The following is a 15,429-nucleotide window of genomic DNA, read 5'->3' as shown; positions in this document are numbered from 1 at the left end:
GTCTCACTCTTACTGCAGTTAAAGCCACAACTTGTTCTGCTGTGCTTTTCATCAGGTTCCGTTCTTCACTGAGCAGATGTGCTCTGATTAACCCTACCGGTTTTCCCTTTAGTTTCCAGCAGTCAGCTTTTAAATGCCCTGCTTTACTACAATGGAAGCACACAGGTCTCCAGGTCTCACTCTTGCTCACAGCACCTTCCTTTTTGGCTACAGGAGGGCCCCCTGCGTCTCCTGCTTTCCTTTCTCTCCCAGGACTGCTTGGGCTCCTATCCCCTTCCCACCCTCTGTCCTTTTTGAATTTGCAGGGGTGATAAGGAAAGGTTCTCCCCTGGGAAACCGACTTATAAATTAAAGCAAACTCATCGACCAGTGCGGCTGCTTGCTGGGCTCCCTGGACCCGCTGCTCCTCTACATGTGTCTTTATAGAAAGTGGGAGAGAGTTTTTAAATTCCTCTAACAGAATTACTTCCCTGGGATTCTCATAGCTGAGCTGTACTGGTCAAAAGCCAGCTGCTTGCTTCTTTCAAACTCCACATAAGTTTGATTAGCTTGCTTGTTGAGGATTCTAAACTTTTGGCAATAGGCTTCGGGGACTAATTCATATGCCCCGAAAACAGCATTTTTTTGTCAGTTCATAATTTGATGAACTATCATCTGGCAACAGGGAATAAACCTCATGGGCTTTTCCAGTTAGCTTGCTTTGTAATAAAAGAGGTCAGGACGCAGCTGGCCATTGTAGCTGCTTTGCCAGTTTCTCAAAGGACACAAAAAATCTTCTACATCTTCCTCATTGAATTTTGGAATTAGTTGAGCTAGTTTTAACAATTCTGTACCCAGCCCTGAATTACGCTCCTCCATATTGGCTATGCTTTCACTGGGATTACTCTGTCACCCCCTAGTTAACTCAAGCCGCTTCAGCTCCCTTTCTTCGCATTCTTTCTGGAATGTTCATTCTCTCTCTCTCTCTTGTTCTTTCTCCTGTCTTTCTCTTTCTTCATGTTCCTTCTGGAAGGCTCTTTCTTTCTCCCTTTCCTCAAATTCAAGTTTCCTCTGTTCCAACCTTGCTAACAATATCCTGTCGGAGTTTGTTTCTAACCTTGTTTCTGCTTCTTCAGATTCAAGGGAAAAATGGTTGGCCACTAGCCTTAGGAGTTCAGACTTCCTAGCCTTGCCACATACAGTGATCCCACACTGCTCAGCCATTTTCCTCAACTCTTCCATAGACAGTGCTTTTAACTGATCCCAAGTTACTTCACCCTCATCTGGGGCGCTACTGGCTTCAGTTGCAGACATGTTAAGTAGTCAAGCACCCACAACCACAAGAAAACCTGTATTGAAATCTTGCTCTTTTTTGATTGGGAACAATTCAGCTTCCCACTTCCAATTTCTCTCATTTGTCTGTGGGTCAGTTCTGGCCACTAGCACCCAAATTTCTGTTACGACCAGGTGAGAAAGGTGTCTGGGGGTCCCTCTCAGCCTTCACCTGGTCTTACAGTAACAGGGTTTAATTTTAAACACACCATGCTTTTAGCTCCCCCTTGGTCAATCTTTGTTTACTGTTTTCCAATTATAAGGCAAAGAAACCAGCACAAACAGGTTTTCTTAGGTTTAAAGAAAAGTTGAAATTTATTAAACTTCAACTCTAATTCGGTTGACGCCTACAGATACATGACGCGCCCATGCTAGCATGCATACGTGATATACACATGCAAATAGAGACAGAAAAGAGCAGAAGAAAAATAAAGTGGAAACATTTGAGACAATATCTGAAGAGTTTTTGTTACGGTTCTTCAAGTTCACTGTACAGTCCTTGATTGTAGGTAGTTCTTGCTTTTCATTGGGGCCCAGTATTCTTTTTGATCCTTGTTCGCTGTCGGAGACTTTTCTCTCATGGGGTTCATGTGTCTTCAATGGATTCAGAGGCTTGTAAGAAAGAGATGGGAGCAGACAGGGGAGATCTTCTCCAACCAGGAGCAAACAGACACTCGCTCTGAGTTCATACTGTTTGTACAATTCAGAAATACCCAGGTTGCCAAGCAGGTTAGTCATGTAACTAACTGGTCTGACCACGTCTTGGATTACAGCAGTCTCTAGAATGCTCCTCTTACACACACTATCTGGTGATCAAGGTCCATTGTGGGTTGAAATCGTCAGGGACTGGTCCTTTGTCCTTCCAATCACCGTCTGTTAATATGCAAATGTCTTTTCCAGCCATATTCTTCGAAAGAATGGTCACTGACCCTAAATGTTAACTCTGCTTCTCTCTCCACAGATGCTGCCAGACCTGCTGAGTATTTCCAGCATTTCTTGTTTTTATTTCAGATTTCCAGCAGCCGCAGTATTTTGCTTTTATTTTAGCACAGGTAGATAAGGTGGTTAGGAAGGCATATGGGATACTTGCCTTTGTTAGCCGGGGCATTGTATATAAGAGCAGGGAGGTTATGAAGGAGCTGTATAAAACACTAGTTAGGTCACAGCTGGAGTACTGTGTACAGTTCTGGGCACCACACTATTGGAAAGATGTGATTGCACTGGAGAGGGTGCAGAGGAGATTCACCAGGATGTTGCTTAGGTTGGAGCATTTCAGCTACGAAGAGAGACTGAAAAGGCTAGGGTTGTTTTCCTTAGAGCAGAGAAGGCTGAGGGGGACATGATTGAGGTATACAAAATGATGAGGGACATTGATAGGTTAGATAGGAAGAAACTGTTTCCCTTAGCAGAGGGGTCAATAACCAGGGGGCATAGATTTAAGGTAAGGTGCAGGAGGTTTAGAGGGGATTTGAGGAAACCAAATTTTCACCCAGAGGGTGGTTGGAATCTAGAACGCACTGCCTGAAGAGCTGGTAAAGGCAGGAACCCTCACAACATTTAAGAAGTATTTAGTTGAGCACTTGAAACGTCATAGCATACAAGGCTACAGCCCAAGTGCTGGAAAATGGGATTAGAATAGTTAGGTGTTTGATGGCTGGCACAGACACGACGGGCCGAAGGGCCTGTTTCTGTGCTGTATAACTCTATGACTCTATTCAGCAAGTTAACACCTATTAAGATAAAAGGACGGATGTCATATGAATATGATATGCATTCATCTACTCTCATCACCAAAAGTAATACCAGTCTCAAACACCAAACTTTGAAATTATCTTCCAAAACTACTTTGCTTTGTTAACTTCCTCTCTGCCTTCAAACGTCTTAAAAATTCAACACTTCAATATTGCCTTCTGTAAACTCCTCCTTTTCCAGCTCACTGTCTACTTCTCTCCCTTGCGAAGCACTCACTCAGACATTGTCACAGGATATTGTATTTACTGTAGTTATAGCTATGCGCTGAGCCATTGTTCTGTAATAAACTATATAAAAAATCATTATAGTCTTACTTTCATATTAGTCTATTATTTGCCCATTCTGTAGATTACGATTGACTGTTTACTCCGTATGAGTTTAGTTACCATGATAGTAGTTGCTTGGGAAAACCCACTGGGCCTTCTTTTGTCTCTTAATAACCTCATTCATAAATAATGGCTGTTTATTTTGCTCAATTTACCACCTTGTGTGTATAAACCCCAGTTTTAGCAAAGTCAGGGCTTTGTATACAGTACAGCTGTACAAATGAGGTTGTGCCATGCCCATCTTTTCAACACAAGGCCTATTTTGAATAGATTACAAGCAGAGGAACAGCTTGCTTGGAGTTTGACATGGAGAAAACCTGTGTGAGGCAGTTCACCATAAAGGAGAAGTTATGATGATGGCAGAAAAGTGGACTAATATGCTCACAATGGCACAGCAGAGGTATGTGGGCAACAATGTTTCCTTTGAAGCTGAAGAGTTGGCCCTATTTTTGGGGTTGTAGTGTTGAGCTTTAATACTTAAATCAGGCTGTGCATATGCATAGTGCAGCCTCATTACATAGACTATACAGCACAGAAACAGGCCATCTGGCCCAACCAATCTATGCTGGTGCTTATGTTCCACTTGAGACTCCTCCTATTCTTCCTCATCTAACTTTATCAGCATATCCCTCTATTCCCTTATCCTTCATATACTTATCCAGCATCCCCTTGAATGCCTCAATGCTATTCACTTCAACCACTCCCTGAGGTAGTGAGTTCCATTTTCTCACCACTCTCTAGGTAAAGAAGTTTCTTCTGAATTCCCTATTTGATTTCATGGTGACTATCTTATATTGGTAGCCTCAAGTTTTGCTCTTTTCCATAAGTGGAAACATTCTCTTGGTCTACTCTATCAAAACCTTCCATAATTTTAAAGACTTCTATTAGGTCACCCCTTAGCCTTCTCATTTCAAGAGAAAACAAACCCAGCCTTTTCATCCTTTCCTGACAGTTATAATTTTGCAGTTCTGATGCTATTTTTGTAATAAAAAAAATTTGCACCCTCTCCAGTACCCCTATATCCTTTTTATAATATGGTGACCAGAACTGTACACAGTGCTACAAATGTGGTCTAATCAAGGCTCGATATAAGTTTAGCATAAGCTCTTTACTTTTCCATTCTATCCCTTTAGAAATAATCCCTAGTGCTTGATTTACCTTTTTTATTACCTTATTAATCTGACATCATTACTTTTAGTGATGTGTATTTGTACTCCCAGATCCCTTTGCTCTTCTACCCCAATTAGATTCTTATTTACCAAGTAATATCACCTCCTTATTTTTCTTATGATAATGTAATGCCTCACATTTATCTACGTTGAAATTCGTATGCCATATTAAACTTTTTCATGTAGTTTTCAAATCCATGTCTGAAAATAGGATGCGCTTGGCCTTAAATCACACCTCGTGAAATCAGATTAGAAATGAAGTTATGACCATAGCCCACTTAGTGCAAAGCTCTGCTGGCGTAAGGGGGCCACATAAAAAATCCTATACTATAATTCCAGCTGCTTCTCTTACCGATACAAGCCAGTCAGTTCCCATTAAGAGGAGGTTCAATTTTCTAAGCATGGAAAAATAAACCTTGCTTATAGCAGGAAATGTCTTTATTATACATTCACCTTTTCACTTTTAGCACAGATCTCAAACTTTACAATATACAAATTGCTTTTAAACAGTAACATGCAAATTTATTTGGAGAAACCTTTAAAATACAGCAAAGAAATTTTCAAAAAGATACACTAAATTCCATTAGTCAGCAGTTAAGACAGTTCCAGCTTCCTTCCCATCAGTCTGCTGAAGGAACAAAAATGTATGGAAACTGGCAACATGAAGCACTTGTAAATGAAATAAACTTGCTCTGAAATGGAGTTTACATGTGTTCAGTTATTACGAAGACTAATTTGTTGTTGCTTTAGAAATTTCAGCAGCACGTTTTTCATTTGTGTTATCAAAGCTGAGAACCTCCCCATAGATGGAGCTCTTACACTAGTAATAACAGCTTGGATATAGCAACATCTTTGGCCTCCTTATCTCGAGAGACAATGGGTAAGCGCCTGGAGGTGGTCAGTGGTGTGTGGAGCAGCGCCTGGAGTGGCTATAAAGACCAATTCTAGAGTGACAGGCTCTTCCACAGGTGCTGCAGAAAAATTTGTTTGTCGGGGCTTTTACACAGTTGGCTCTCCCCTTGCGCTTCTGTCTTTTTTCCTGCCAACTAACATAGAGAGACTTAATATAGTGATTTGCAACATCTTGTTCTTAATACACACTTTGACATCGAATAGAAACATTATTCTGAAAAATAATATCATTTATATGTGTAGTTTAGAAATGGTATGACATGCTGTTTTTCTTACAAAGGTATTTTCACACATTCTATTATTTATGTAATTTTTTAACATTTTTAAAAATTTGTCATTATATGCAACATTTAAAACTTAATGAATACAGTATTCTTTCAAGACTGTATTAACATATGGGTTACCACAGAAACAATTTGAAGCCCAAACGGGAGAGTAAAACATATTTGGAGAAAAAGGGAAGTAATGGAAGGAATCAGGAAAAAGGAATTTACAAAAAATCTGACATTTAGGAATGGAACCAGATAGAGAGATCTACAGTGCCAAGCACAGCTGAATGTCAAGAAACTGCTTAAAGACATGAAAAGGAAACCTGAGTTGAAATATAGGTAGAACCATAAAAAGTCAATAAAAAGTGCTCTTCAAATCCATCAGCAAGAGAAGGGTATGAGTGTAAGCACATAAGAAATAGGAGCAGGAGTAGACCATGCGGCCCATCAAGCCTGCTCTGCCAATCAATGCGATCATGGCTGATCTTTGGCTTCAACTCTACTTTCCCATATGAAGGGATTTTGGATCATTTGAAATGGGGCGCAGCTGCCTGGGTTGATCAAGGAGGGTCAGAGAAGTCTGGACACTCCTAGTCTTACAATGGAAAAGTTTAGGAAGCTGAATAAAAAAAAAGTTTTGGGGTTGGACAATTTCTACCCACATGCAATTTCCACACTGATGCCTGGAGCAGGGATGAGATCTGGGATTTTTTATAGATTGGTCATTAAAACAGCCAGTTCTGTACTCACAAGGATGAAAATACTGAAGTTGCACACAAACTTGGGGAGGTCCCTTCTGCAGTACTGTATTTAGTTTTATTCTTTGTCTTACACTAAAGATACAGAATTATTGGATAAAGTTGAAAGAAAGGCAATCAGACACATTCCTGATTCCTGAAATTAGCCAGCTATGTTATGAGAAAAGATGCCTATCCTGGCAGTTCAATTTCTGGAGAAGGAAAACAGGAAATAAAACTTAACTGAGGTCTTTAAGATGTCCACAATTACAGAGAATTTTGAACCAAATGCATTATATTTTTTGGCGCACGTTTGAACACTACAGGAGAAAGTTTAAAGTTAAGGTTAGCAAAACAAAATAGGAAATTTAAACAACTTCTTTCTAGTAAGAGGGTGATACAATTGTGAAATAGATTAACAGCAAAGGTTATACCAGTTTTTAAAAAAAGAACTCGATGAATTCCCATCAGGAAAGGGGATGCAGGACTATTAGCTCCAGAATCACAATGGTGTGGATCAGTGGTCTTTTCCTGTGCAAAATGTTATAGTGTTACTATTGTATATAAGGAAAACCTTTATAGTCATCAGGTCATCCTGACTAATGAATAAATGCTGTACATCAGTATAGAAACAGAGAAAATAAGAGCAGGAATAGGCCATTCGGCCCTTTGAACCTGCACCGCCATTCAATACGATCATGGCTGATGTCCAAACTCAGTACCCTGTTCTCGCTTTCTCCCCGTATCCCTTGATTCCTTTAGCCCTAAGAACTATATCTAACTCTTTCTTGAATATATTTAATGATTTGGCCTCAACTGCTTTCTGTGGTAGAGAATTCCACCGCTTCACCGCTCGCTGGTTGAAAAAGTCCCTCCTCATCTCAGTCCTAAATGGCTTATCCCTTATCCTTAGTTTGTGACCCCTGGTCCTGGACTGTCCCGCCATCAGGAACATCCTTCCTGCATCTAGTCTGTCCAGTCCTGTTAGAATTTTGTAGGTTTCTATGCGATCCCCTCTCATTCTTCTAAACTCTAGCGAATACAAACCTAATCGACCCAATCTCACTTCATACATCAGTCCTGCCACCCTAGGCATCAGTCTGGTGAACCTTTGTTGCACTCCCTCCACAGCAAGAACATCCTTCCTCAGATAAGGAGACCAAAACTGCACACAATACTCCAGATGAGGTCTCACCAAGGCCTTGTATAATTGCAGCAAGACATCCTTGCTCCTGTACTTGAATCCTCTCGCTATGATAGTATATGATGACACTCGCCGCTGACCTCGAAGAAAGCTGCCCACAAAGATCTAGTGATGTCTGTGGCATGGATTTCCCCTTTCCCTGACATTTGTAACTGGCACCAAATCAAGGAGATTTCTAGGTGTCCAGCAACAGTAATGTTATCAAGCAGGGTAAGCAACAAATCACATTGAAGTATTCTCACTGAAATTAAAAGCACTGATTATCCTTCACATTGAATTAATATTTACAGACAGCAAAATAAATGATTGGAACATACATGTGAGATTAAGATAGAAGCCGAAATATCAAACAAACTTTAAAAAAAATTAAATATGCGAATATTTTACCATAATGAAGAAATTTGTCAATCTACAAATATAAAATTAGTTTTCTAAGGCCAGATAGGTCTCTCAGCAGTAATTATTAACATAGTATGCTTAGTTAAAAACCCAATTACACGTCATTCAACAATGTGTAACTTTTTCAAGAGTTTTTACAGCAAGATTATAGCATAAAAGGCCAATTTAATGGCAGTCTGTAGGGACACTAACAGAGTACCCTTAGGAGAAGCATTGAACCATTGACAGCAACTTCTGGATTTCTGTGAATAACTACACATGTGCTGACTCTAGAAGTTGCTGTCAGTTTCAGAGAAGTATGAGAGCAAACATTGACAGTTTCACTGTAATTACTACTGCAAAATCCAGGCCATAATCTCCAGATTGTGCATCCTCGATTTATAAAAAGAGAATAATACTTCTGGAAATAAAATTACACTTAAGTCCACTGATCCACAGTTCTGTGGAATATGATTCCAAGAACATGAGCAAAAATTCCTAGAATTCCATGTCATAAAACCAGAAATTCACTTAAAATCATAGAATGATACAGAACAGAAGGAAGCCGTTGAGCCTTTCATGCCTGTGCCTGTTCTTTGAAAATTAACAGCAATGTGGGTGCACCTACACCCCAAGGATTGCAGCAGTTCAAGAAGGCAGCTAGCTCACCACGACCTTCTCAAGAGCAATTAGGGATGGGCAATAAATGTTGGCCTAGCCAGTAATACCCACATCCCACGAACGAATTTAAAAAAATAGTCTATCCATTCTCTGTTACTCACCTGCTATTTCCCCATAGCCCTGCAACTTTTTCCACTTCAAGGAATTATCCAATTCCCTTTGGAAAGTTGTCATTGAATTTGCTTCCACCACCCTTTCAGGCAGTACATTTCAGATCATAACAGCTCACTGCATAAATAAAAATTTCCTCATGTTGCCTCTCGTTCTTTTGCCAATTACCTTAAAACTGTGTACTCACATTACCAACCATTCTGCCACTGGAAACAATTTCTCCTTATTTAAAAACCCTTCAAGATTTTGAACACTTCCATCAAATCTATCCTTAACCTTCCCTGCTTTAAGGAGAACAACCCCAATTACTCCAGTCTCTCCATGAAACTGAAGTCTTTCATCCAGATACCATTCTAGTAATCTCCTCTGCACCATCTTTTTTTAAATTCTTTCATGGGCGGGGAGTGTCGCTGACAAGGCCAGCATTTGTTGCCCATCCCTGAATGCCCTTGAGAAGGTGGTGGTGAGCACATCGTAAAGTAGCTTTAATTGATTTTCCATAGCTACAGAATATACCAAAATACTAATTAAAAAATCATTTTTAGCTGAAAAATAAGAGTGCACCACAGTCAGCACTACCAATAAACATTTTTCTCTTTCCTTTGTCGACAGATATATGAAAACAAATCAATGGTCCATATGTGTGTGTACATGTGTGTGAGACAGAATTGGTGAACACGAGATTAGAATCATAATACTCGTCTTGTTCTGTTTTCTGAATGTTATCCTTTTTCTTCTTTTTTCTTGAAGGTGCTAGGGTTCAATGCCACAGTATCAAAAACTTTCTGGTACTTTGCCCAAATGGTCATTCTTCATGTACAAGCCTAGGTAATAATAATAGGCTATTCAACTGTGGAAATGGTTTGGCCGTAGTGCATCATAATTGAGCAAGCTAAAAGAACTACCCAAATCTTAATAAGACGAACCCGTAATAAATAAACCTATTTTCCCAGTGCAGTGTTTTGAATAATAACATTTAACTATAAGTACTTGTAACATAATAATGTTGCTCAACCATGGACTGAACTATCTCCTGAATGTTGTAACTCTCAAATAAAGCATCGCTTTATCTATACTTCAGAGGATATTAATTCCTTCACTCCTTATGGGAAGGGAATAAAAATTGTTAACATTTCTCCAAAAATATTAATTAAAGCACTTATGATTTTTGCAGAAATATTCCTACCTCGAAAGAAAAATCTCTAGAAACTAACTTAGTCCATACATGGGGGTAGCTTGCACATTTGGTTAAACATATTACTGTTAAGCATACTGCCCTTTTAGCTCTGGGATCTAAGCATAAATTGAAACCAACTGCAGCTGGCTGTAAGGAATGAGTCCCTAATCTATACAGGTTCAGAGCACAAAACTTCCAAGAATTCACCACAAACTGCTTTTCATTCAAAGAAGCCACAGGATACTCAGCGCAGGAATGGTTTACATTGGTACAGTAGCAGGTATTTTTTCTGAAGCGGGGTTAAAGCACATTGTTGAGGTACTAAAGATGAAGCTTTTACTTGTAGCAATGTTACGTGTTTGACGCTAACAATGGGTACAGAGAGTTGAAAGTGTTTAATCCCTGAATACTATGCTCTCATCTTTGTTAATGCAAAATGAGGTTTTTAACCTAAAACTAGTAGAAGCTGCATACTATAACATTTAATCATGCATATTAATAATTATGAAAATATACTACTGCTTTTTTCAAACCAGAACAACATGCATGCATTGTAAACTATATAAATGTATTAACTTTCACAAGGTCTGTGGCTAAAGTAACTGCAATTCATGATTTTGAATGATACAGAAAAAACAGAACAAAGTAATTAAAATTTATCATCCCTAAAAATTACCCTAACTACTCCAAAAAATAAGTTAAAAGTTACAAAATAACAGATAACATCTGAAGGAATCTATACATTAGTTTATATTCTAACTTCTGTCTATTCCATTTTTATTTCCTTAAATGTTGAAGACCACTTGATCCTGAAACTCCTTGTGTATTTGAATTTGTATACTGGCCTAAAGAAAGATATCAGATAACTTGCTGTAAAATCTAGTTCTAAAAATGTAAACTGTACCATCATGCGAGATTTTTATGTCACCAATGGTTAGGTTTGAGAGTTACATGCTACTGAAAATTACATTTCTTCATATCAAGATAGCAACCATAAAATTAGTATGCGACTTACATGTTATGGTTTTTGAATAAAGAACAGCATTTAACAACTATTAGACTATAACTTCTGCTTCTAGCATTTTATTATTGGATAAATTTACACATTGCTTGGAATTTTGGTAAGAAATGCTACAACCTGTTTTTTTTACTATAGAGGCACTAATGTGAAAGAACAAAATCTGGCACAATAGGATAATTAATTCTATTTTGAAACTGACAAAATGGCCTAGATTTTAGCTTGGAGGCAAGTTTGATGCCAGGGTTGGGGGCTGCTGTTGTGAGGTCAGGCAACCCAAAAGAATGGGTTCCCGAATATCCTGCAGAATTTAACTGCAGGGTTCCTTTAATTTTTTTCTCTCTCTGGGTTGCTATACAGACAACAGTCATTCCCCACCAGTACCAATCCACAAACAGTTGTGAGATGAATAACAACCTTTTTTTGTGGTAGTGGTTGAGGCACGAGGCTGTGAAACTGGGAGAACTCCTTGTTCTTCTTCAAAAAGTGGCATGGGACTTTTAGTGTCCATCTGCACCAGTGGGACAGGCAAATGGAACCTTGGTTTAACATTTCACCTGAGGCTCCCTAAGAACTAGCAGTCCTCTGCTATCTCAAATTACTGCTCTGTTTTCTTAGGCAATGAGTGTTGGTGGACTATTCGATGGGGGGAGGGAAGGTTAATCACATTGTAGCCTGATTATGTTCTCATCTAACATTTATGTACTTCTATTTCTACTGTTGCCCAGCTGAGATAAGTTAACTTAAACTATTTTGTTTTATGAATGGTGCAATATAAGTAGCTATTGTTTTAACTTTAAAAAAATCTATTCTCCAATGGCTGAAATTACATTTCAGCTGCTGTGCAACGCTGATGATGCAGGGTCACTCCATTCTCCTGGGTAACTACACTATGAATCCTAAACTGCTGATTAACAGTGGTACAGGACAAAAATCTGTGCCACTCCAATGCCAAACATGCAATATAACTGTGGCATATTCTCTTCCAAGGTGTACTCCAGGAAGATTAGAGCTTTTGGATTATTGAATTCTTAATTAGATAACCAAAAGTTGTTAAGTGTCAACTCACTGTCCAATCCTTGATTTCAAAATCCTCACACTTGTTTTCATTTCCCTCATTGGCCTCACTCAGCCTGTTCCTGCCTAGATTCAAGCTCAGATCTTCCACTGTTCCTATTTTGGTCAACTGTACATCCCCCATCCTAGGCTTTGTGATTCTTGCCCCAACCTACAGCAATTAACAGCCCCCCACTCTGGAATTCTCTCCTACAACATTTCAAAAGCTACCTCTCTGATCATGCTGGATAGCATTTTATTTCGGAGATTATCCGATTATTCTTGAAGACAAGCTGTTAATTTCTAATTATACAATACTACATGCTGTGATTAAAAGACAATAAAAATATTTTTATTTTCTGACAATGGAATTTCTTAGTTTAAAAAAGTTCCAATTAATTTAGTTTTAAGTTAGAAACATTTGGGGTGAAACTGCTTTTAGACAATGAGCAGTCGCAAATTGGCAGTCCATTTTACACTTTTCACGATTGCCTTTTCCAATGAAAATCCATAGAAAAGAAAATTGGGTGGGTTGTAAAACAGCAAATGATTCATTATTGCCCATTTTGCACTACTAGCAAAGACCACTTCCTCTCCCCACTGAAATTCCGTAGTAATGGTCAGGTTTGCAAACAAATTAACATGGCTTTTTCCTCCTTTTATTCAGCCAATTTGCTCCCCTCTTCTCTCTTGCTATGGTACATACATTCCATGGGCTCCAGGTGCCAGCTGGTATGTTAACCAAGTGGTCATTTAACAAGTGAGAGCCTATATAGTGAACATCAGCAGGATATTTGACTGGGATGGAGAGAGGGGCAACATAACTGAGCTAGATCCTGTCAAACTCAATGCTCATACATGAGCCCTTTTAGGGCAGCCACTCAAACCATCAGGCATGGGAACACTGACAGTTTCCTCCCTCCCTCCCCCATGGGCTATGAGAACAATTGGCACTTCTATTGCTACCTGAGATCAGCACCAACTGGAAATAAAACTTAGTCCACTTGCTGTAAAGCTAAGCACTTCTTAAATTCATCTTTTGTAAAAGGAAAGGTTTTTTCAAGTAAGAATTCTCAGAAAAAAAAGGCTGTTGATTAACAGCATTGCAAGGTAAGGTTGAGAAACCTGGGATAGGCTGACTCTGGAATGCCAGCACAATTTAACTGCCACAATACTGGCAAAAGAAACTACAGAAGAAAATAAATGTGGCTTTACCGCCATTTCATTCTCTCACCCAGCCTAATAAACACGTCGTGTAAATTCCACATTTCGTGGAACTTTGAGCACAGAATTGTCATTTGGGAGTTATGCATTTGCGTGTCCCAAACGTGCGATCAGCCATGAGGGAGTCAACGCCTCCAAGGGAGAAACTGACGAGAGAACTGACGAAGAATCATTGTTCTATCTAAAAGACTAAGCGGAACAATCTCAGCTTTTAACTGTAATAACTTGATATATATAAACTATTAAGTAAATCATTGTAACAAATCTTTCTGTAATAAACAGACATTAAATACCGCTAAAGCTTTCGGTCCACGCATGGATTAAGGAGTATCACGTACCCTTTTTTAAAAAAAAACTCACTGATCGACAGGTTTGCTCAGACTTTGGGTTGATGTGAATGGAAGTTTAAATCAATTTCAAAGCCCCGTATCGATCACTGAAGTTTAAAGAGCTCACTCACCCCGAGATTGCGGAGAGTTTTTGATGTGCGCTTTGTGCCATCTCACAACCCTTGGTCCGCGTCTTCTGCATTTCAGCTCGCAGGGCGGGACAGTCCACCGAGGCATCTCCAATGGAAATGACCAGTTCGCGGTAAAGGGCCACCTGTGTGTTGAATTCTTGCACCAGCTGAAAGGATAAACTCTGGTGGTCACCATGAAGAGTTATCGGTCGTTTACAAGAAAGCATAAGGGGCGGTGGGGTATGGGTTGGATAAATTAAACAGCAGCACTTGCTGCCATTTAAACGGAGGATGAAAGAAAATTGAAGGTCAATGGCGGGGCAGCCATACTTCTCGGCTGTGGTATAAACATACACACACAATACTCGCAATATAGAACAAACAAATAATAGCGATGTTATCATTACACTATTAACATTCTCATATCATGGCGCAGAATGCTTTAAAATGTAACTCCACTAGTTGTACCTGTCCAGCTTCCATCTGAGCCGCAAATCAATGCAACCACTGCAAGTCTCGCTAGATTCTGTAGTAAGATCAGTAAATCGGCATAATGTTGGAAAAGGATAACATGTTCGCACTTTCGAGGATTGATCTGCTATCCTCGACTCGGATCTAACACTTTTGTTTACACGGATACTTCATAAAAACTGATTCTAGGTAAGCGAAGTGAAGGGACTTGTGTCCTCTTGACACGAGAACTCCACTTAGTATTCAATAAAGCACTTCAATATGCAACGAACTCACATGCAACAGAATAGATAAGCCGTGCCATAAATAGACATGTCAGAATAACACTGAAATTCAGTCATCACTCAGACCAGTGCTCCACATTAACAAATACGGTTGTGCATTTGCACGTGATCGGAATTGGAAGCAGTTTTGGGGGGGGGGGGGGGGTGGGGGGGAGCCAGGGTGGATTAAGAAAACAATGTTTTTTTTGCAGTTTGCACCTACCATCTTACACTCTTCGAGTGCCCGGAAGGGTTTGACGGCGCTCTCCGAGCTGCCTCTCCGCTCTGCTTCTTGGTGGAGGATGGAGCCAGGCGACTTGCGGCGGGTTTTGCGCCCATTCAGTGCAGAACTCATGCATACACATCCAAGATGAGCCGCTCTTCGCTATGGGTAAGGCGTGCTGCGATGAATCTTGTGCTCCAGGAAAGAAATACGATCTCAAAATACAAGAAAATAGATGCTTTCTCTATTTCCCCTTCCTTCCTCTACATAACCTTGAGCCTGCAAAGCGGGCTCTGGCTGTCCTCTTTCAACATGCTTCAAAGTCACCACTATCTAAGAATAGCTGAAATATCCCAATGTTAGCATGCTCCGTGTTATTTAGGGTGTTGATTTCATCGGGAAGATATTCACATCTCGAAGATTTAGGGGTTGCCATTAAGAATTTGACGGCTGCAGAAATCCCACACTGGAACGATCTCGCCTTTAATTCTCAGGGGTGGGGGAGGCCACAGCAGCTTTTATTTTCACCTCAAGAATAAAAAGCAGAGTCCCGATGGGTAGAAAGTAACCATTGGCCGTTTGGTCTAATCTTAAATCTTCCGTGTGGCCTTTTTGCGGCTCTAACCTTGCTGGAATTGCGAGGCGCAGGAATCCGGCAGGCTGACGTGGATAGCGACACAACACATT

General features: G+C 39.8%; 1 protein-coding gene across 1 annotated transcript in view; it reads right to left on the bottom strand.

The window, feature by feature from the left end:
* The window catches only part of rgs7bpa (regulator of G protein signaling 7 binding protein a), a 121,637-nt gene extending 106,435 nt beyond the window's left edge, over positions 1-15,202 (bottom strand). Inside the window, exons 1-2 of the mRNA XM_068055395.1 lie at positions 14,743-15,202; positions 13,786-13,952 (exon numbers count right to left, since the gene is read on the bottom strand). Of these exons, the coding sequence (XP_067911496.1) occupies positions 13,786-13,952; positions 14,743-14,874 (299 nt within the window). The 5' untranslated portion in view covers positions 14,875-15,202. The remainder of the gene's footprint in view (positions 1-13,785; positions 13,953-14,742) is intronic.
* Between the last annotated feature and the right edge of the window lie 227 nt (positions 15,203-15,429).

Source organism: Heterodontus francisci, chromosome 1, assembly GCF_036365525.1.
Source record: "Heterodontus francisci isolate sHetFra1 chromosome 1, sHetFra1.hap1, whole genome shotgun sequence".
Classification (NCBI taxonomy): domain Eukaryota; kingdom Metazoa; phylum Chordata; class Chondrichthyes; order Heterodontiformes; family Heterodontidae; genus Heterodontus; species Heterodontus francisci.
The sequence above is the reverse complement of the archived record's forward strand: the minus strand, read 5'-3'. Positions and strand labels throughout refer to the sequence as shown.